This window comes from Nicotiana attenuata, unplaced genomic scaffold (assembly GCF_001879085.1).
Source record: "Nicotiana attenuata strain UT unplaced genomic scaffold, NIATTr2, whole genome shotgun sequence".
NCBI lineage: Eukaryota > Viridiplantae > Streptophyta > Magnoliopsida > Solanales > Solanaceae > Nicotiana > Nicotiana attenuata.
In genome coordinates this window covers 42,337-64,684 of record NW_017675270.1, presented here as the reverse complement: position 1 = coordinate 64,684, position 22,348 = coordinate 42,337, and the positions used below count along the sequence as shown (strand labels likewise).

The 22,348-nt window shown below is 43.1% G+C and overlaps 1 protein-coding gene across 1 annotated transcript; it reads left to right on the top strand.

The window, feature by feature from the left end:
- Window positions 1-12,549: 12,549 nt before the first annotated feature.
- LOC109219886 lies at window positions 12,550-13,617 on the top strand. The gene has a single exon (XM_019384355.1). It carries the CDS (start codon window positions 12,550-12,552, stop codon window positions 13,615-13,617), a length of 1,068 nt encoding a protein of 355 aa, XP_019239900.1.
- The last annotated feature ends 8,731 nt before the right edge of the window (window positions 13,618-22,348 follow it).

Here is a 22,348-nt window from a genome sequence, read left to right as displayed (position 1 = left end):
ATGTGTGTGCAAAATTTCAGGTCATTCGGACGAGGTTTAGTTAGGTTTTTGATCGAAAGCGTGTTTTGTTGGAATTTGAAGTTCTTAGGCTTGAATCTTTGATTAATTCGGGTTTCCGGCGTTGTTTTAGGTGTTTTTAAGATTGGTACAAGTTCGAAAAAGGTATTAGGTGGTATTTGTGCTTTTGGTTGGGGTCCCGGGGGCCTCGGGATGATTTCGGGTGGTTAACGGGGAGATTATTGAAGTGTTGCAGCAGCTGGTTTTTTTCATCTTCTGGTATTTTCGCTTCTGTGGCTTGGGAACCGCAGAAGCGGAGCCACATAAGCGGCTGGATCATCGCAGAAGCGGTTTGGGAGAAGTTTCCAGGCATCGCAGATGCGGAGGAAATTTCGCAGGAGCGGCCTCGCATCTACGAGAAAATAGCCGCAGATGCGGCCATTTGGCTTTTGTTTGGAACCGAAGAAGCGGTGGATAATCCGCACAAGCGGAACCGCAAAAGCGGTTGACTGGACCGCAGAAGCGGATGTGGCCATTTTAGGGAGAGTCGCAGAAGCGGCTCACTTTCCGCATAAGCGGGACCGCAGAAGCGGTCCCTTGTCCGCAGAAGCGGAAACACCTGTTCAGAAAAGGGAATTTCGAGGGTTGAGTTTCAAAAGTTGGAAAAATCAATTGAGAGCTCGGGAGAGGGCGATTTTGAGTGGGTTTTGAAGTGAAGATCATTGGGTAACGTTTTCTTAATCCCTTTTAGTTGTATTCCATCAATATATAGCTTAATTCATCATCTAATTTCGAATTTGGCATCAAAATGGGAGAAAACTTCTTAGACTAAACCATTGAGTTTTGAGTGAGCATTTGACCTCCGATTTGGGAGATTTTTATATGGTTAGACTAGTGAGAGTATGAGGGTTCTGAAAATGTGAAAATTATTCAATTCCGAGGCGTTGGCCTGAAGGGCATTTTGGTCATTTCACCTAATTTCACGCTGTAGCTTTGAATTAAATAGCAAAACCAGTTGTTTGCAATGTTATTTACAATGTGTAATTGAATTGAATAGATTTGGGCAATTTGGAGTCGGATACTCGTGGCAAGGGTGTGGTTTCCAGTTGATATTGAGCCGGTTCGAGGTAAGTGGCTTGTCTAACCTTGTGTGGGGGACCTTCCCCTTAGGATATGATAATTGGTAATTTAATGCCTTGTACGTGAGGTGACGAGCGTGTACTCTAGCTAATTGTTGAAAATCCGGCGTTACTTTAAATATTTAGACCAAGTTTTCTTTCTTATTTGCTTTATTTTACTTGCAATTATAGCCTTTGTTAGGTTAGAGAAGCATGTTTAGTCGACTTACCTGCCTACTTGCTTAAATTTGCTTTGTTTGTATTTCTTAAAGTATGTAGGGCTAGAATTTACTGTTTCTTGTTACGAGTTGAGCATTTATTCCGATACTCTTGAGCTGTTATTGTGTGTTTAAATTTGGGACTACGGGACGGCATCCCGGGAGATCCCCTGCATGTGTTTACGATCGGGAATGAGGTGCTGGATACCAAGAGATTCCTGGCACATTTTTATATTGAGGATACCAAGAGATCCTCGGGATACCAAGAGATCCCTGGCATATTATTAAGGATACCAAGAGATCCTCGGGATACCAAGAGATCCCTGGCATATATTGAGGATACCAAGAGATCCCTGGCATATATTGAGGATACCAAGAGATCCTCGGGATACAAGGAGAGATCCCTGGCATATTATTGAGGATACCAAGAGATCCCTGGCATATATTGAGGATACCAAGAGATCCTCGGGATACCAAGAGATCCCTGGCATATATTGAGGATACCAAGAGATCCTCGGGATACCAAGAGATCCCTGGCATATTATTGAGGATACCAAGAGATCCTCGAGATACCAAGAGATCCCTAGTGTATATGGTGAAGATACGAAGAGATCCTCGGGATACCAAGAGATCCCCGGTTATCATCCTTGTTGTGAGCGGTATCTCCTTGCGATTGCCTTATTTCTGTTTTTCTGTTACTGTATCCTTATTATCCTGTTTAGATTCTCGCTGTAGACTATCATTATACTATTTTTTTATCTTGTCGTTTATTATTTATTTATCTCAGTAGGGCCCTGATCTTCCTCGTCACTACCCGATCGAGGTTAGGCTTGGCACTTACTGAGTACCGCTGTGGTGTACTCATGCCCTTCCTGCGCATGTTTTTCATGTGCAGATCCAGGTACCTCTTCTCAGGCGCACTATCCTTGAGGCGAGGAGATATATGGAGACTTCGAGGTATATCTGCCGCGTCCGCAGATCAGGAGTCTCTATTCTGTTCCAGCTTTAGTATTTAGCTTATTCTTTTTCTCTCAGTTGTTTAGATATTCTGGAGTTAGAGCAACGTACTAAGTTTCTGTTAGCTTGTGGTTCCCGTGAGTTTACGGTTTTGGGATTTAGCTGTAGACTTCCGCATTTCTTTTGAGTTGTATAGGCCGAGAGGCCGTATATGCAGTTATTATTCTAATATGTTTAGCTCTATTCAACCATTTCGCAAGTTAAGTTGTTATTTCCGTATTGATAGGCTTACATAGTTGTAGGAACTATGTGCCATCATGACATGTTCATGGAGGGTGAACTGGGGTCGTGACAAGTTGGTATCAGAGCTCTAGGTTCATAGGAGTCACGGAACACAGGCCGGGGCCGGGGTAGAGGCTGAGGACGCGCGCGTGGTGCAGCCAGGGCACCTGCGCGAGCTACCGCCGAGGTACCACTAGCAGACCCGGTCGGAGTTCAGGCACCCGACACGCCCACGGCTACTACTACTCCAGCTCTTCAGGAGACTTTGGCGCAGTTCCTAAGCATGTTTGGTACGTTGATTCAGGCGGGATTGATTCAGGTTATACCGACTACTTCACAGATCGGGGGAGGGACCCAGACTCCTGCCTCCCCCACTCCAGAGCAGCAAGCATCCATTGGTCAGGTTCCAAGTGTCATGGAGACACAGCCTGTGGTCCCAGTTCAGCGGGTGGTGAGGACCTCTTACCGAATAGGGGACAGCTGGGTCCAGGAGAGAGAGGACAGACGAGGTCAGGAGGGAGAGTATAGAGGAGTGAGTAGACCTCGTGGACCGGGGAGATATGCTGGTCCTTATTTTGGAGGCAGGGTGCGTCATGGCAGAGGTTTTGTGGGTCAGCCAGCTCAGTTTGCATCTTAGAGTTCCCACAGAGTTTCAGGTGTTCAGGGGCCTCGGAGTACTCGTACTGCACAGTTTCTACCCCCACGTCGGCCGTGAGGTTTCTTTGAGTGTGGTGACACACGCCACATGGTTAGGGACTGCCCCAGACTTGGTAGGGGTGCATCTTCACAGACTTCTCAGCCACAGCGTGCCCCGCAGAGTTCCCAGGCCATGGTTACAGCCCCAGTTGCTACCCCACCTACCCGTGTCGAGGCTGTTGCCTCCGATTCTGTCACGACAGGTATTGTCATGGTTTGTTATAGAGGTGTATCGGTTCTATTCGATCTAGGCTCCACTTATTTTTTTTATGTGTCTTCTTATTTTGCTCCGCATTTGGGTGTACCTCAGAATTTCCTTGAGTTTCCCTGTTTATGTTTCTACTCCTGTGGGGGGATTCTCTTGTTGTGGATCGCGTTTATTGGTCATGTTTGGTTACTATTCGTGGTTTTGAGACCGGAGCGCATATATTGTTACTCAGTAAGGTTGATTTTGATATTATTTTGGGCACGGACTGGTTGTCGCCCCATTTTGCTATTCTTGATTGTCATGCCAAGACCGTGACGCTGGCTATGCCAGGTATTCCGCGTATTGAGTAGAGTGGTACTTTAGATCACACTCCCAGCAGAGTTATCTCTTTTCTTAAAGCTCAGCGTATGGTCGAGAAGGGGGGGGGGGGTGCCACGTATTTAGCTTATGTGAGAGATGTCAGTGTTGATACCCCTTCTGTTGATTCAGTTCCCGTGGTACGGGATTATCTCTATGTGTTTCCTGCTGATCTTCCGGGCATGCCGCCCGATAGAGACATTGATTTTGGCATTGATCTATTGCCGGGCACTCAACCCATTTCCATTCCTCCGTATCGTATGGCTTCCCCTGAGTTGAAGGAGTTGAAGGAACCAGTTACAGGAATTGCTTGGTAAGGGTTTTATTCGGCCAAGTGTTTCACCGTGGGGTGCTCCTGTCTTGTTTGTGAAGAAGAAGGATGGTTCTACGTGTATGTGTATTTATTATCATCAGTTGAACAAGGTTACAGTGAAGACCCGTTATCCTTCGCCTCGTATTGATGATCTGTTTGACCAACTTCAGGGCGCACAGGTGTTTTTTAAGATTGACTTGCACTCAGGGTACCATCAGTTGAAGAATTCGGGAGCCAGATATCCCGAAGACTGCCTTCAGGACTCGGTACGGTCATTACGAGTTCCTTGTTATGTCATTGGGCTGACCAATGCCCCAGCAACTTTCATGCATTTGATGCACAGTGTGTTCAGACCATATCTTGACTCGTTCATCATTGTTTTTATTGATGATATTCTGATGTATTCCCGGAGTCGGGAAGATCATGAGCAGCACCTGAGGATCGTGCTTCAGACCTTGAGAGAGAAGAAGTTATATGCAAAGTTCTAAAAATGTGAGTTTTGGCTGAGTTCTGTGGCATTCTTAGGCCACATGGTTTCGAGTGAGGGTATTCGGGTGGATCCGAGGAAGATAGAGGCCGTATAGAGTTGGCCCAGGCCTTCCTCAGCTACAGAGATTCGCAGTTTCCTTGGTTTGGCGGGTAGCTACCGTCGCTTCGTGGAGGGATTTTCATCGATTGCGGCCCCTATGACTAGATTGACCCAGAAGGGTGCCCCATTTCAGTGGATAGAGGAATGAGGCGAGCTTTCAGAAGCTCAAGACAGCTTTGACTACAGCCCCAATCTTGATGTTGCCTACCGGTTCGGGTTCTTATTCTGTCTATTGTGACGCCTCGAGAGTTGGCCTTGGAGCGGTGTTGATGCAGGACGGTAGGGTGATTGCCTACGTTCTAGACAGTTGAAAGTACATGAAAAGAATTACCCTGTCCACAACCTTGAGTTAGCTGCCATTGTTCATGCCTTGAAGATCTGGCGTCATTATTGTACGGGGTGCCTTGTGAGATCTATACTGACCATCGGAGTTTGCAACACTTACTCAAGCAAAAGGATCTTAATACGCGTCAGAGGAGGTGGTTAGAGTTGCTGAAGGATTATGACGTCACTATCTTGTATCACTAGGGCAAGGCCAATGTGGTGGCGGATGCCTTGAGTCGCCGGGCGGAGAGTTTGGTATATCTACCAGCTTTAGAGAGGCCTATGGCGGTGGATGTTCAAGCCTTAGCCAGCCAGCTTGTGAGATTGGATCTTTCGGAGCCCGGTCGGGTTCTAGCTTGTGTGATTTCCCGGTCCTCCTTATTAGATCGTATCAGGGAGCGGCAGTATGATGACCCTCATTTGCTTGTCCTTCAGGACAAGGTTCAGTGTGGATGCCAGAGATGTGACCATTGGGGATGACGGAGTATTGAGGATGCGGGGCCGGATTTGTGTGCCCAATATTGATGATCTTCGAGAGTTGATTCTAGCAGAGGCCCATAGCTCGCGGTATTCCATCCATCCGGGTGCCGCGAAGATGTTCAGGACTTGAGGCAGCACTACTGGTGGAGGCGGATGAAGAAAGATATAGTTGGTTATGTGTTTAGATGCCTTAACTACCAGCAGGTGAAGTATGAGCACCAGCGCCCGGGTGGGTTGCTTCAGCAGATAGAGATTTCGGAGTGGAAGTGGGAGCGCATCACCATGGACATTGTATCGGGACTCCCACGGACCTTGAAGAAGTTTGATGCCATTTGTTCATTGTGGATCGGCTGACCAAGTCCGCTCATTTCATTCTTGTATGTGCCACTTATTATGTGTTTAGATGCCTTAACTACCAGCAGGTGAAGTATGAGCACCAGCGCCCGGGTGGGTTGCTTCAGCAGATAGAGATTTCGGAGTGGAAGTGGGAGCGGCTATCACCGATGGACATTGTATCGGGACTCCCACGGACCTTGAAGAAGTTTGATGCCATTTGTTNATCCGATCCGGGTGCCGCGAAGATGTACCAGGACTTGAGGCAGCACATTAGTGGAGGAAGATGAAGAAATATATAGTTGGGTATGTGTCTAGATGCCTCAACTGCCAGCAGGTGGGGTATGAGCACCAGCGACCGGGTAGGTTGCTTCAGCAGATAGGGATGCCGGAGTGGGAATGGGAGCGCATCACCATGGACTTTGTATTGAGACTTTCACGGACCTTGAAGAAGTTTGATGCCATTTGGATCATTGTGGATCGGCTGACCAAGTCTGCTCATTTCATTCCTGTGTGTACCACTTATTCATCGGAGCGGTTGGCGGAGTTTGCTTACAACAATAGTTATCAGTCCAGCATTCAGATAGCGCCGTATGAGGCTTTGTATGGTAGGAGGTGTAGACCTCCGGTGGGTTGGTTTGAGCCGGGTGAGGCCAGGCTATTGGGCACAGAGTTGGTTCAGGATGCGTTGGAGAATGTTAAGATGATTCAGGATAGACTCCGTACAGCCCAGTCCAGACAGAAGAGTTACGCGGACAGGAAAGTTCGTGATGTTTCATATATGGTTGGTAAGCGGGTTCTGCTTCGGGTTTCGCCTAGGAAAGGCGTCATGAGGTTTGGGAAGAAAGGAAAGTTGAGTATGAGGTTTAGTGGCCCTCTTGAGATCTTGCGGCGAGTTGGGGAGGTTGCCTATGAGNTGAGGTCCCGAGGGCCTCGGGATGATTTCGGGTGGCTAACGGGGAGATTATTGAAGTGTTGCGGCAGCTGGTTTTTCATCTTCTGGTATTTTTGCTTCTGCGGCTTGGGAACCGCAGAAGCGGAGCCGCATAAGCGGCTGGATCATCGCAGAAGCGGTTTGTGTAGAGTTTCCAGGCGTCGCAGATGCGGAGGAAATTCCGCAGGAGCGGCCTCGCATCTGCGAGAAAATAGTCGCAGATGCGGCCATTTGGCTTTTCTTTGGAACCGCAGAAGCGGTGGATAATCCGCACAAGCGGAACCGCATAAGCGGTTGACTAGACCGCAGAAGCGGATGTGGCTGTTTTAGTGAGAGTCGCAGAAGCGGCTCACTTTTCGCAGAAGCGGTCCCTTGTCCGCAGAAGCGGAAACACCTGTTCAGAAAAGGGAAAGTTTCGTAGGGTTGGAGTTTCTAAAAGTTGGTAAAAAGTACAATTGAGAGCTCGGGAGAGGGCGGATTTGTAGTGGGTTTTGTAAGTGAAGATTATTGGATAACGTTTCTTAATCCTTTACGTTGTATTCCTATCNGAGTACGAGGGTTCTGAAAATGTGAAAATTATTCAATTATGAGGCGTTGGCCTGAAGGGCATTTTGGTCATTTCACATAATTTCACGTCGTAGCTTTGAATTAAATAGCAAAACCAGTTGTTTGCGATGTTATTTACAATGTGTAATTGAATTGAATAGATTTGGGCCATTTGGAGTCGGATACTCGTGGCAAGGGCGTGTTTTTAGTTGATATTGAGCCGATTCGAGGTAAGTGGCTTGTCTAACCTTGTGTGGGGGACCTTCCCCTTAGGATATGATATTTGGTAATTGAATGCCTTGTACGTGAGGTGACGAGCACGTACTTGAGCTAATTGTTAAAAATACGGCGTTACTTTAAATATTTAGACTGAGTTTCTTTCTTATTTGCTTTATTTTACTTGCAATTATAGCCTGTGTTAGTTTAGAGAAGCATGTTTAGTCGACTTACCTGCCTACTTGCTTAAATTTGCTTTGTTTGTATTTCTTGAAGTATGTAGGGCTAGAATTTACTGTTACTTGTTATGACTTGAGCATTTATTCCGATACTCTTGAGCTGTTATTGTGTGTTTAAATTTGGGACTACGAGACGACATCCCGGGAGATCCCCTGCACGTGTTTACGATCGGGACTGAGGTGCGGGATACCAAGAGATCCCTGGCACATTTTTATATTGAAGATACCAAGAGATCCTCGCGATACCAAGAGATCCCTGGCATATTATTGAGGATACCAAGAGATCCTCGGGATACCATGAGATCCCTGGTATATATTGAGGATACCAAGAGATCCTCGGGATACCAAGAGATCCCTGGCATATATTGAGGATACCAAGATCCTCGGGATACCAAGAGATCCCTGGCACATTTTTATATATTGAGGATACCAAGAGATCCCTAGTGTATATGGTGAAGATACCAAGAGATCCTCGGGATACCAAGAGATCCCCAGTTATCATCCTTGTTGTGAGCGGTATCTCCTTGCGATTGCCTTATTTCTATTTTTCTGTTACTGTATCCTTATTATCCTGTTTAGATTCTCGCTGTAGACTATCATTATATTGTTTCTTTATCCTGTCGTTTATTATTTATTTATCTCAGTAGGGCCCTGATCTTCCTCGTCACTACCCGACCGAGGTTAGGCTTGGCACTTACTGAGTACCGCTGTGGTGTACTCATGCCCTTCCTGCGCATGTTTTTCATGTGCAGATCCAGGTACCTCTTCTCAGGCGCACTATCCTTGAGGCGAGGAGATACATGGAGACTTCGAGGTATATCTGCCGCGTTCGCAGACCAGGAGTCTCTATTCTGATCCAGCTTTAGTATTTAGCTTATTCTTTTTCTCTCAGTTGTTTAGATATTCTGGAGTTAGAGCAGCGTACTATGTTTCTGTTAGCCTGTGGTTCCCGTGAGTTTCCGGTTTTGGGATTTAGCTGTAGAATTCCGCATTTCTTTTGAGTTGTATAGGCCAAGCGGCCTTATATGCAGTTATTATTCTAATATGTTTAGATCTATTCAACCATTTCGCAAGTTAAGTTGTTATTTCCGTATTGATAGGCTTACCTAGTTGTAGGAACTAGGTGCCATCACGACATGTTCATGGAGGGTGAACTGGGGCCGTGACACTGCTAGAGGTATATATAGCTGTGCAACAAAAATGCACAGAAGTGTAGTATGAGTACGTAAACAACGTGTACTGAATGAGTATCCCGCCTAATCTCGAAGAAGTAGAGACGAGATGGTCAACTTCGACACTTACTAGGGGTCAATTGATAATATACTAACCATGTGAGGAAATCATGGATTTATATAGCAGTTCTAATTCACGAAGCCGGAATACAGGTAAACACCTTCAACAAATAATCAAGGATTTTCAAGGTTTACTCTTTATTATCTTATCAATTTATATGTTCACGTTTAAAATTCTCAAGCGACAAATAACATGCGCAACTCACACCGAGGCGACGACCCGATCCAACAGAAATGTAAACTGTGCACTGCCGAGGGTCGAACGGCCCGAACCATAGATGCATCTATTTAATCTTCCGAGGCGTTCGACCCGTTCCATAAATAAACACATACCCTGCTCGCGAATCATGCATGCGACGCAGGTACACATGCTCAATCGGTCAATTAAGAACGTATCAGGGAATATTTATCCAATTAAAACCAATTCTCCTTTAACCAATTTTAAGAAATGAAGTTTAAACCTTTTAGAAATTCACTTACTAATTCAATGTGATTTAAGCAATTCAAGCTATCAATGGGTTCATAAATAATCCAAGTATAACATGCTTTTGGGTCCTAACTACCCGGATAATAGCATAATAGTAGCTACGCACGGACTCTCGTCACGTCGTGCGTACGTAGCCCCCGCAAATAGGAGCACATAATTAATTATTTCACCTATGGGGACAATTCCCTCTTACAAGGTTAGAAAGGAGACTCACCTCGCTCCAAAGATCCATAACCGACATTCCACGCCCTTCCGAAGACTCGAATTGATGTACAATGCTCCAAAACTAGCCAACAATTATGTAAACTCATTAATATATGCTCAAACACTCATAACAATTCAATTCATATCAATTCCCAACTCCGCTTGAAAAGTCGATAAAAATGCCCCTCGGACCAACGTGCCCGGATTCTGAAAATTATTGAAAATAAATATTACCCATAACTCATATGGTCTATATCCAGAAATTCATCCAATTTCGTCCATGAATCGACCCTCAAATCAAGGATTTACCAGTTTTCAACTTTGGGGCTCAAAATCCCAATTTCTACCATCCAAACACGGATAAAAATAGAAACCAACATAAATTATCAAGGAGAAACATCAAAATAAAGGTCATATATTTACCCCCTTGTTGAGAAGAGAACAACGCCGCGAAAATCACCTCAAACGGAGCTCTAGAACTCAAGATATGCCCAAAATACTAAAATTCTCGGTTTAAAACACTGACCAGGCGATATTCCTTCATCGCCTTCGCGGGAGACCTTCGTGTTCGCGAAGGAAATTTTTCGCATTGACCGGTCAACCCAAAAATCCTTCTTCGCGTTCGCGGAACCTCTCTAGCGTTCGCGAAGAACAATTCTTCATACCAGAAACCAGCAATTCTTTCCGACACGAAAATGAGCATAACTCCCTCATACGATGTCCTAATTCGACGATTCTTTTTGATATGGCTCAGTAATTATGATACGGATCTAATGGTATAATAAAAACTTAATTTGGAGCTCATTTTCTTAATATGGTACCCTTTATGTCCAAAGAAACGATGTTGAAACATCAAATAAGAGCGAGATACAACCCGAAACACACTCGAGGCCCCCGGGACCCGAACCAATCATACCAACCAGTCCCAAAACACATTACGGACTTGCTCGAGGCCTCAAATAATATCAAACAATGCTAAAACCACGAATCGACCTCCAATCTAAGCTTTATGAACTTTAGAATTTCAAACTTCTACTTTCGATGTTTAAACCTATCAAATCACGTCCGATTGACTTCAAATTTTGCACACAAGTCATATTCGACATTACGGACCTACTCCAACTTTCGGAATCGGAATCCGACCCCGATATCGAAAAGTCAAACTCTCGGTCAAACTTCTCAAAAACCTTTAAATTTCTATCTTTAGCCAAATAGCTCCAAAATGACCTACGGACCTCCGAATTCACTTCCGATCGCGCTCCCAACTCCAGAATCACCATACGGAGCTATTCCCAGATTCGGAATCCCAAACGGACATCGATAACACTGAAATGCACCTCAAGCCAAACTTAAGAAACTTCTTCCAAAATGCTAACTTCCACAATAGGCACCAAAACGCTCCCGGGTTATCCAAAATCCAATTCGGGCATACGCCCAAGTCCGAAATCATCATACGAACCTGCTGGAACCTTCAGATCCCGATTCCGAGGTCGTTTACTCAAAATTCTAATCCTAGTTTATTCTTTCAACTTTAAGCTTCCGAAATAAGAATTCTCTTTCCAAATCAACTCTGGACTTCCCGAAATTCAATTCCGACCACGCGTACAAGTCATAATACCTGAAATGAAGCTGTTCATGGCCTCAGACTGCTGAACGGAGTGCTAGTACTCAAAACGACCGGTCGGGTCGTTACAGTAACTAAAACATGGCTATCTTAGACACACAAAAAAAGATAGCAGCTGAGGTTAGTATAATTTATACTTCTAGCACTTCAACGTTTTTTATAATGTAGTTTGATAAAATTAATTATTGTATTCGCACAAGATTCTTCTATTATTCCTTTTAACTATACTGTTTTGTAGACCAAATTCTATTTGTCAGAATTTCAGGCATTACTCAAAGTCTCATGTGTCATTTTTCTCTTACTGGCACATAGGCAATTTGTTTGGAACCGAAACTTTTGAAATATTTGGTGTCTCTTATCCACAACTTACTATACCTGTTAACATGCATTTCCCATGGGAATTTTGTGGTTAAGAGTTCTCAATAATTAAGTCACCAGCAATTCTTTGACAACTTACCATTCATAGTTATAAACATAACAATCTGAACGCTGAACAAAACAATGTCTTGGTAATTATTTGACTTATCAAAAACATAAATAGTGTCTTGGTTACTATCATCAGATCATTAACTGCTAAGTTAGAACTCGCTGCTAATGGCTTGTCCACTGTCCAGATATACTTAGACTTTACATTCTAGTTCTCGGTACGTTGACAGCATTATGAGTCGTGTTGCTTGTCTCTCTTGGGTTCCTCTCATCTATATTTTCGTATGGGTGCATAGCTATTTATTTGTGATACAGCCAGCAACTCGTGCAAAGCCACTTTCCTGAGGTTACAGTAGACACCTCTATCAAGTTCTGCTCACTTCTGTATGTTTGAGGAGCCTGCTAACCAACTAGCTATTTTCGTGTATTAGTGTTCTCTGCACTTTTTTTGTTAAATTTAGCAGGGTATCACTTCTGGAAAGCTTTTTTAGTTCTTTTTTCTTGTTATCTCATAAAATTTTAAAGCCATACCTCTTCTTCTTTCTTTTTGTTTTTTGGTTTTTGTAGGGATGATTTTTACTTTACAACCATGACATGATAAGTCCAATCAACAGTCTTCTATTTAGTTTAGAGTAACTATGTTTCTTATGTTATAATTGTTATAAAATTAAATGAGTAAGAATAATAAATTTGTTGTTTGTATATGTAGATGGAACATCGTATGTGGATGTATGATAGGAATCTTCCTAATCGGCGGGGTTTAAGAAATGAATTTGTACAAGGTGTTGATGAGTTTATTAATCATGCAAAGTCATTTAGCCAAAATAAGGAGATGATTAGGTGCCCTTGTGCGAAATGCAAGTGCAGAAAATGGTTGAAACTAGAGGATGTTAAGACTGATCTATATAGTAAGGGCTTTATGGATAATTACTATGTGTGGACTAGTCATGGAGAGACTGAGGATAGTGATGGTAATATTTATAACCATAATTTTGATATTGGTGAAAGTAGTCAAGATGCTAGATTATATGAAATGGTTATGAATGCTTTTGGAATGTACAATGAGGATGACAACCAACAATATGTTGATCAAGCTCCCAATGAAGAGGCAAATCATTTTTATGCACAGTTAGAGTCTGCTAGTCGTCCACTTTGCAACGACATGTCGCACTCTAAGTTGTCTGTAGCGACTAGACTACTAAGTATTAAATCAGATGCCAATGTTTCTCAAGCGGGCATGAACTCTATGATTGAGCTTATGAAAGAACTTAATCCCAACCTAGACATACCCGATAATTACTATAAGGCAAAGAGATTGGCTTCCAAGTTAGGGCTTTCTTCAGAGAGAATTGATTGTTGTGAAAAGGGATGCATGTTGTATTATAAGGATGATGCAAACTTAGAGAACTGTAAATTTTGTGGGATGTCTCGCTTTAAACAGCTTGCCAGCGGGAATAAGGTTGCGGTTAAGTCTATGCATTATTTACCTCTTATACCAAGGCTAAAAAGGTTGTATGCATCGATGAGTTCCGCTCCACACATGAGATGGCACTATAAAAATAAAAGGCCACCTGATGTTCTCTGTCATCCATCTGATGGAGAGGCATGGAAGCATTTTGATAGAATATTTCCAGATTTTGCTAATGAACCAAGGAACATTCGGTTGGGTTTGTGTGCTGATGGATTCACACCATTTTCTATCTCAGCTACTCCATATTCATGTTGGACCGTCTTTGTCACACCATATAATCTTCCACCTGAGATGTGTATTGACTAAGTCCTATATTTGTTTCCTAACTTAGCATTATACCCTGGTCCCCGCAAATTCCAAAGAGCTTGATTTGATGTATATTTGCAGCCTTTGATTCATGAATTACAAATTTTATGGACATGAAGGTAGTTGTAACATATGACATATCAACTAAACAAAACTTCAACTTACGTTCTGCTTTGATGTGGACTATAAATGATTTCCCCGCATATAGGATTTGTCAGGGTGGATGACCGCTAGGAAAGTTAGCTTGTCCTTATTGTATGGAAAATAGCAAAGCGTTCACTTTAAAACATGGGGGCAAGAATTCATGGTTTGATTGTCACCGTCAGGTCTTACCAGTTGATCATGAGTTTAGGGGTATGAGGAATGGCTCCTCGGACAGTTGATGAAATGGACTACGGGACGGTATCCTGGGAGATCCTCGTTGTTTGTACTAATATTGAGCTGTCTTACTCTGTGTTACCTTATTCTCTTGCGTGTTATTGCTGCTTCATATAACTTGTCTTACTTCATAGTTTTATTCATTATTTCTGTTTACATCATACTGTTGCAAGGCTTATTATTATATTTTATCTACAGTAGGGGCCCTGACTTTCCTCGTCACTACCCGACCGAGGTTAGGCTTGGCACTTACTGAGTACCGCAGTGGTGTACTCATGCCCCTTTTGCGCATGTTTTTCATGTGCAGATCCAGGTACTTCATCCCAGGCGTATCACTCTCGAGCGTCCGCAGACCAGGAGTCTNGTTTACGTTCAAAGAGTTGTGTTCCAACACGTTGAAGAAAGATACTCTACTTCGTATGAATCAGAACATTCCTGTAACCACAAGTAAGTTGGAGAAATTTTTTCCATGTGGTTTTTTTGATGTGATGGAACATCTTCCAATTCACCTTGTACATGAGGTGTTACTTGGAGGGTCGGCTCAATATAGATGGATGTATCCCTACGAGAGGTAATGGCAATAAGTTATTATTTAATTTTTGAATTTATAATAATTTTTTAAGTTCTTATCTAACTATATATTATGTAGGAAAATTGGCAAGTGTAAACGGTTTGTGAAGCAGAAGAATAGGGTTGAAGGATCTATATGCGAAGCCTATCTCGTTGAGGAAACATCTCACTTCTGTTCTTATTATTTTGAGAAACACGTGACGTGTTCGAGAAATAGGCCAAATCGACACGACGAAGACGGGAATGATCCTCTGGCCCCGCCAATATCAATATTCAATCAACCAGGTCGAGGTTCTAAAAGTACTAAAAGAAGAGTCCTGACTCCAATGGAGATAATGTCAGCTACAACACATGTACTGATTAATTGCCCAGAAGTTCAACCATATTATAAGTAAGTTTATAATGATACTATTGAGTTTTATGAATAAATCTATCATACTATGTAACTAATAAAAGTCTTAAATGTGTCGGACAGTTGGTTTGTGGGGTTGAGAGGATGCGATGCTGTTCATACTCAGTTTAGCAATTGGTTCAGAGATTTTGTAAGCGTTACTATAAACTCAAACCAATATCTAGTTGTTTACAAACTATAATTATTTTCTAACTTTTCGTATTTTTACCATATATAGGTCTATGATCCAAATAATGGCATAACCGACCNAGCTTATGAAAGAACTTAATCCCAACCTAGACATACCCGATAATTACTATAAGGCAAAGAGATTGGCTTCCAAGTTAGGGCTTTCTTCAGAGAGAATTGATTGTTGTGAAAAGGGATGCATGTTGTATTATAAGGATGATGCAAACTTAGAGAACTGTAAATTTTGTGGGATGTCTCGCTTTAAACAGCTTGCCAGCGGGAATAAGGTTGCGGTTAAGTCTATGCATTATTTACCTCTTATACCAAGGCTAAAAAGGTTGTATGCATCGATGAGTTCCGCTCCACACATGAGATGGCACTATAAAAATAAAAGGCCACCTGATGTTCTCTGTCATCCATCTGATGGAGAGGCATGGAAGCATTTTGATAGAGTGTTTCCAGATTTTGCTAATGAACCAAGGAATATTCGGTTGGGTTTGTGTGCTGATGGATTCCCACCATTTTCTATCTCAGCTACTCCATATTCATGTTGGACCGTCTTTGTCACACCATATAATCTTCCACCTGAGATGTGTATGACAAGTCCATATTTGTTCCTAACTTGCATTATCATTGGTCCCCGCAATCCAAAGAGCTTGATTGATGTATATTTGCAGCCTTTGATTCATGAATTACAAATTTTATGGCATGAAGGTGTTGTAACATATGACATATCAACTAAACAAAACTTCAACTTACGTGCTGCTTTGATGTGGACTATAAATGTTTTCCCCGCAGGAAAGTTAGCTTGTCCTTATTGTATGGAAAATACCAAAGCGTTCACTTTAAAACATGGGGGAAAGAATTCATGGTTTGATTATCACCGTCAGTTCTTACCAGTTGATCATGAGTTTAGGGGTATGAGGAATGCATTCAAGAAGAATAAAACTGAACATGATTTACCACCACCAATATTATCTGGGGAGGAAGTGTGGGAGCGGGTTAGGGACTTGCCTAAGGTAAAAGAAGAGCCACCTTCTAGATTAAATGGATATGGATTTGTGCACAATTGGACGAAACGGAGCATATTCTGGGAGTTACCTTATTGGAAGCATAATCTTCTTCGGCATAATCTTGATATCATGCATATTGAAAAGAATTATTTTGATAATTTGTTCAATACTGTGATGGATGTTAAAGACAAGACAAAAGATAACATCAAGGCTCGGATGGACTTAGAGGAATATTGTAGGCGGCCAAAATAGCACCTACAACAATCGAACAACAGAAATAAGATCATCAAGCGAAAGGCCAGTTATACATTCACTTTGCAAGATAAACAACAGATTTGTGAGTGGATAAAGAATTTGAGAATGCCTGGTGGGTACGCGTCCANCAGAGGTACTCAGGTTACACCGCGGTTCTGGAGAGTTGTGCAGCAGGAGTTAGGCACTCGGGTGGAGTTGAGCACAGCATTTCACCCCCAGACGGACGGACAGTCCGAGCGCACTATTCAGATTCTTGAGGACATGCTCCGTGCGTGCGTGATGGAGTTTGGAGGGTATTGGGATCATTTCTTGCCATTGGCGGAGCTTGCTTATAACAATAGTTATCAGTCCAGCATTCAGATGGCACCGTATGAGGCTTTATATGGTAGGAGGTGTAGATCTCTGGTGGGTTGGTTTGAGCCGGGTGAGGCCAGGCTATTGGGCACAGAGTTGGTTCAGGATGCGTTGGAGAATGGTCAAGACAATTCAGGATAGACTCCGTACAGCCCAGTCCAGACAGAAGAGTTACGCGGACAGGAAAGTTCGTGATGTTTCATATATGGTTGGTAAGCGGGTTCTGCTTCGGGTCTCGCCTATGAAAGGCATCATGAGATTTGGAAAGAAAGGAAAGCTGAGTCCGAGGTTTATTGGCCCTTTTGAGATCTTGCGGCGAGTTGGGGAAGTTGCCTATGAGCTTGCCTTGCCTCCCAGTTTGGCCGGAGTTCATCTGGTATTTCATATTTCGATGCTCCGGAGGTATCACGGTGATCCGTCTCACGTGTTGGATTTCAGTTCAGTCCAGTTGGGCAAGGATCTATCCTATGTTGAGGAGCCAATGGCTATATTGGACAGACAAATCAGAAAGTTGAGGTCAAAGAACATTGCTTCAGTGAAGGTTCAGTGGCGGGGTCAGCCGGCCGAGGAGGCGACTTGGGAGACCGAGCGGGATGTGCGCAGCCAGTACCCTCATCTATTTACTACTTCAGGTATGTTCTCTATGCTCGCTTGAGGACGAACGAATGTTTAAGTGTAGGAGGATGTGACGACCCGGCCGGTCGTCTTAAGAATTAACGCCCCGATCCCCTATTAACTACTTCCCTTAAGTTCATTTCTGCTATTTTGGTTTGCCGGGACGTTCGGTGTTGGGTTTCAGAGAGTTTTGGGACACTTAGTCCATAAATAAGAGCTGAAGTGTTGAGAAATGGTCCGTAGTCAGAGCAGTGTGAAGACGACCTCGGAATGGAAATCCGATGGTTCTGTTAGCTCCGTTAGGCAATTTCGGGGTTGGGAGCGCGTTCGGAATATATTTTGGAAGTTCGTAGCTCATTTAGGCTTGAAATGCCGAAGTTTGGATTTTTGAAGTTTCCGGTCCAATAGTGAGTTTTTGATCCGAGGGTCGGATTGGAATTTCGGAAGTTGCAGTAGCTCCGTCATGTCATTTGGGATGTGTGTGCAAAATTTCAGGCTATTCGGATGAGGTTTGGTTAGGTTTTTGATTGAAAGCGTGTTTTGTTGGAATTTGAAGTTCTTAGGCTTGAATCTTTGATTAATTCGGGTTTCCGGCGTTGTTTTAGGTGTTTTTAAGATTGGTACAAGTTCAAATAAGGCATTAGGTGGTATTGGTGCTTTTGGTTGAGGTCCCGGGGGCCTCGGGATGATTTCGGGTGGTTAACGGGGAGATTATTGAAGTGTTGCAGCGCTGGTTTTTTTCATCTTCTGGTATTTTCGCTTTGGCGGCTTGGGAACCGCAGAAGCGGAGCCGCATAAGCGGCTGGATCATCGCAGAAGCAGTTTGGGCAGAGTTTCCAGGCGTCGCAGCTGCGGAGGAAATTCCGCAGGAGCGGCCTCGCATCTGTGAGAAAATAGCCGCAGATGCGGCCATTTGGCTTTTGTTTGGAACCGAAGAAGCAGTAGAGAATCGGCACAAGCGGAACCGCATAAGCGGTTGACTGGACCGCAGAAGCGGATGTGGCCGTTCTAGGGAGATTCGCAGAAGCGGCTCACTTTCCGCATAAGCGGGACCGCATAAGCGGGACCGCAGAAGCGGTCCCTTGTCCGCAGAAGCGGAAACACCTGTTCAGAAAAGGGAATTTCGAGGGTTGAGTTTCAAAAGTTGGAAAAATCAATTGAGAGCTCGGGAGAGGGCGGTTTGGAGTGAGTTTTGAAGTGAAGATCATTGGGTAACGTTTTCTTAATCCCTTTTAGTTGTATTCCATCAATATATAGCTTAATCCATCATCTAATTTCGAATTTGGCATCAAAATGGGAGAAAACTTCTTAGACTAAACCATTGAGTTTTGAGTGAGCATTTGACCTCCGATTTGGGAGATTTTTATATGGTTAGACTCGTGAGAGTACGAGGGTTCTGAAAATGTAAAAATTATTCAATTCCGAGGCGTTGGCCTGAAGGGTATTTTGGTCATTTCACCTAATTTCACATCGTAACTTTGAATTAAATAGCAAAACCAGTTGTTTGCGATGTTATTTACAATGTGTAATTGAATTGAATAGATTTGGGCCATTTGGAGTCGGATACTCGTGGCAAAGGCGTGATTTCTATTGATATTGAGCCGGTTCGAGGTTAGTGGCTTGTCTAACCTTATGTGGGGGACCTTTCCCCTTAGGATATGATCTTGACTATTTGAATGTCTCGTATGTGAGGTGACGAGCGCGTACTTGAGCTAATTGTTGTAAATCCGGCGTTACTATATATATTTAGACTGAGTTTTCTTTCTTATTTGCTTTATTTTACTTGGAATTATAGTCTGTGTTAGTTTAGAGAAGCATGTTTAGTCGACTTACCTGCCTACTTGCTAAATTTGCTTTGTTTGTATTTCGTGAAGTATGTAGGGCTAGAATTTACTGTTACTTGTTATGAGTTGAGCATTTATTCCGATACTCTTGAGTTGTTATTGTGTGTTTAAATTTGGGACTACGGGACGACATCCCGGGAGATCCCCTGCACGTGTTTACGATCGGGATTGAGGTGCGGGATACCAAGAGATCCCTGGCACATTATTATATTGAGGATACCAAGAGATCTTCGGGATACCAAGAGACATATTATTGAGGATATCAAGAGATCCTCGGGATACCAAGAGATCCCTGTCACATTTTTATATATTGAGGATACCAAGAGATCATCGGGATACCAAGAGATCCCTGGCATATATTGAGGATACCAAGAGATCCTCGGGATACCAAGTACGATCCCTGGACACATTTACATACGAGCAATGAGNAGCCTTCGGAAGAATGTAGAAAGCGGATTATGAGTCTTCGGAGCGAGGTGAGTCTCCTTTCTAACCTTGTGAGGGGGAAATGTCCCCATAGGTGAATTAAATGGTTATTTGCTCCTAATTGTGGGGGCTACGTACGCACGAGGTGACGAGAGTCTGTGCGTAGCTACTATTATGCTATTGTCCGGGTAGTTAGGACCCAAAAGCATGTTATACTTGAATTATTTGTGAATCCATCGATAGCTTGAATCGCTTAAATCACATTAAATTAGTAAATGAATTTCTAAAAGGATTAAACTTCATTTCTTAAAATTTGTTAAAGGAGAATTGGTTTTAATTGGATAAATATTCCCCGATAAGTTCTTAATTGACTGATTGAGCATGTATCCCTATGTGTACCTGCATCGCATGCATGATTCGCGAGCAGGGTATGTGTTTATTTATGGAATGGGCCGAACGCCTCGGCAGATTAAATAGATGCATCTATGGTTCGTGCCGTTCGACCCTCGGCAGTGCACAGTTTACATTTCTGTTGGATCGGACCGTCGCCTCGGTGTGATTTGCGCATGTTATTTGTCGCTTGAGAATTTTAAATGTGGAATTGCCCTTTGTGGCCTGATATAGATTGATAACATAATAAAAAGTAAATTCTTGAAAAATCCTTGTTAATTGTTAAAAGGTGTTTACTTGCTTTACAGCTTGTGAATTAGAACTTGCTACATGAAGTCATGTTTTTCTCACACAGCTAGTGTATTATTATTATTGGACCGCTAGTGAGTGTCGGGGTTGACCATCTCGTCTCTATCCCTTCGAGGTTAGGCGGGATACTCACTGAGTACACGTTGATTACGTACTCATACTACACTTCTGTGTATTTTGTTGCACAGGTATAATTTACATTTGATAGCAGCACGGATGATTTGGGGACTAGGTGAGCTGCATTGTTCGAGGCGACCCGCAGCTAGTGTAGTTCCCTTCCAGTACTTTATTTATTTATTTCCTGTCCACTGTACTTCGGACAGATATTGTATTTTATTTTCCTTATCAGTAGTTGCTCATGCACTTGTGACACCGGGTTCTGGGATGGTTTTTCGAAAGATGTGTATTAATAGTTATTTCTTAATTTGAATCGAGACAGAGATTGTTTTATATATGAAAAATGGAAGGAAAACCCTTAGATTTTCAAAGGTATTAAAAGAGGATTTAATTGATAATTTAGCTGGCTTGCCTGACAACGGTGTCCGGCGCCATCGCGACCCGTAGTGGATTTGGGTTGTGACATACCAAGTCACATTACTTCCACCAGCCCACATCTGACCATCCTTAGTTCGATTGCCTTTCCCCCTGCCGGGAATAAAATACTGAATCTCTTGGTTATGCACTGAGTAAACCTCCCTTCAAATCATTCACTGCCCCGACACGTGGGCAACATCCTACAATCATATCACTATTGCGGAACAGTCATTCATAAGCATCATGGCAACTTGTGCCTAGCCCCAAAGCCCTCAGAAGTACCGATACTGAGCTGAAACGATAAAATGTTCTTCCATAAAGGGACGATATTAATCCGATCAGCTATACCAGGAGAAACATCCTGTATCACATATGTAATACCATCATGACTCTTCAATTCTCGATTTATAACAAGCGCTATGCGTCGCGTAAGATTGAGTAGGAATGAATTAAAGGCATCCGCCTCCAGGGATCAAATCGCACGATAAGGAATCAAGAAGGGAAGTACTCTTAACAGTCCTCCAGCCTCCCGAGGATAAGTACAGACGTCTCCGTACCGATCCGCGAGACTCTACTAGACTTGCTCATGACTCGTGAGACCCTAGGAACCTAGTGCTCTGATACCATGTTGTCACGACCCAAAATCCATTAAGGGTCGTGATGGCGCCGGACACCGCTGTCAGGCAAGCCAACCAAATACTTAATTAAACTCCAAATTTTAACAATTTTGAAAACCAAGATTTTTCCTTTTAAATTTCATAAGTAAAAAGATAACTGCTTCAATTCAAATTAAATACTAGCAATCAATACAAAAATATTTAATACCATCCCAGAACCCGGTGTCACAAGTGCATGAGCATCTACTAATAAGGAAATAAAATATAATACAACATCCGTCCGGAACACAGTGGACAGAAAGAAAATACAATTTACTGGAAGGGACTTTACTAGCTGCGGGCCGCCTCGAATAATGCAACTCACCTAGTCCCCGAATCATCAGTGCTGCTATGCCCAGTGGGCTGCTAGAGATAAATATACCTGTGCAACAAAAATGCACAGAAGTGTAGTATGAGTACGTAAACAACGTGTACTCAATGAGTATCCCGTCTAATCTCGAAGAAGTAGAGACAAGATGGTCAACTTCGACACTTACTAAAGGTCAACTGACAATATACTAAAAATGTGAGGAAATCACGGGTTTATATAGCAGCCCTAATTCACGAAGCCAGAAAACAGGTAACACCTTCGACAAATAATCAAGGATTTTCAAGGTTTACTCTTTATTATCTTATCAATTTATATCAAGCCACAAAGGGCAAATTTCACATTTAAAATTCTCAAGCAACAATATAACATGCGCAAATCACACCGAGGCGACGACCCGATCCAACGGAAATAAATTTTGCACTTGCCGAGGGTCGACGATGCGCCTATAGATGCATCTATTTAATCTGCCGAGGCGT

Bases quoted from the DNA above. Each gene is read 5' to 3' on its own strand.
- LOC109219886 (XM_019384355.1), top strand. From the start codon at position 12,550: ATGGAACATCGTATGTGGATGTATGATAGGAATCTTCCTAATCGGCGG.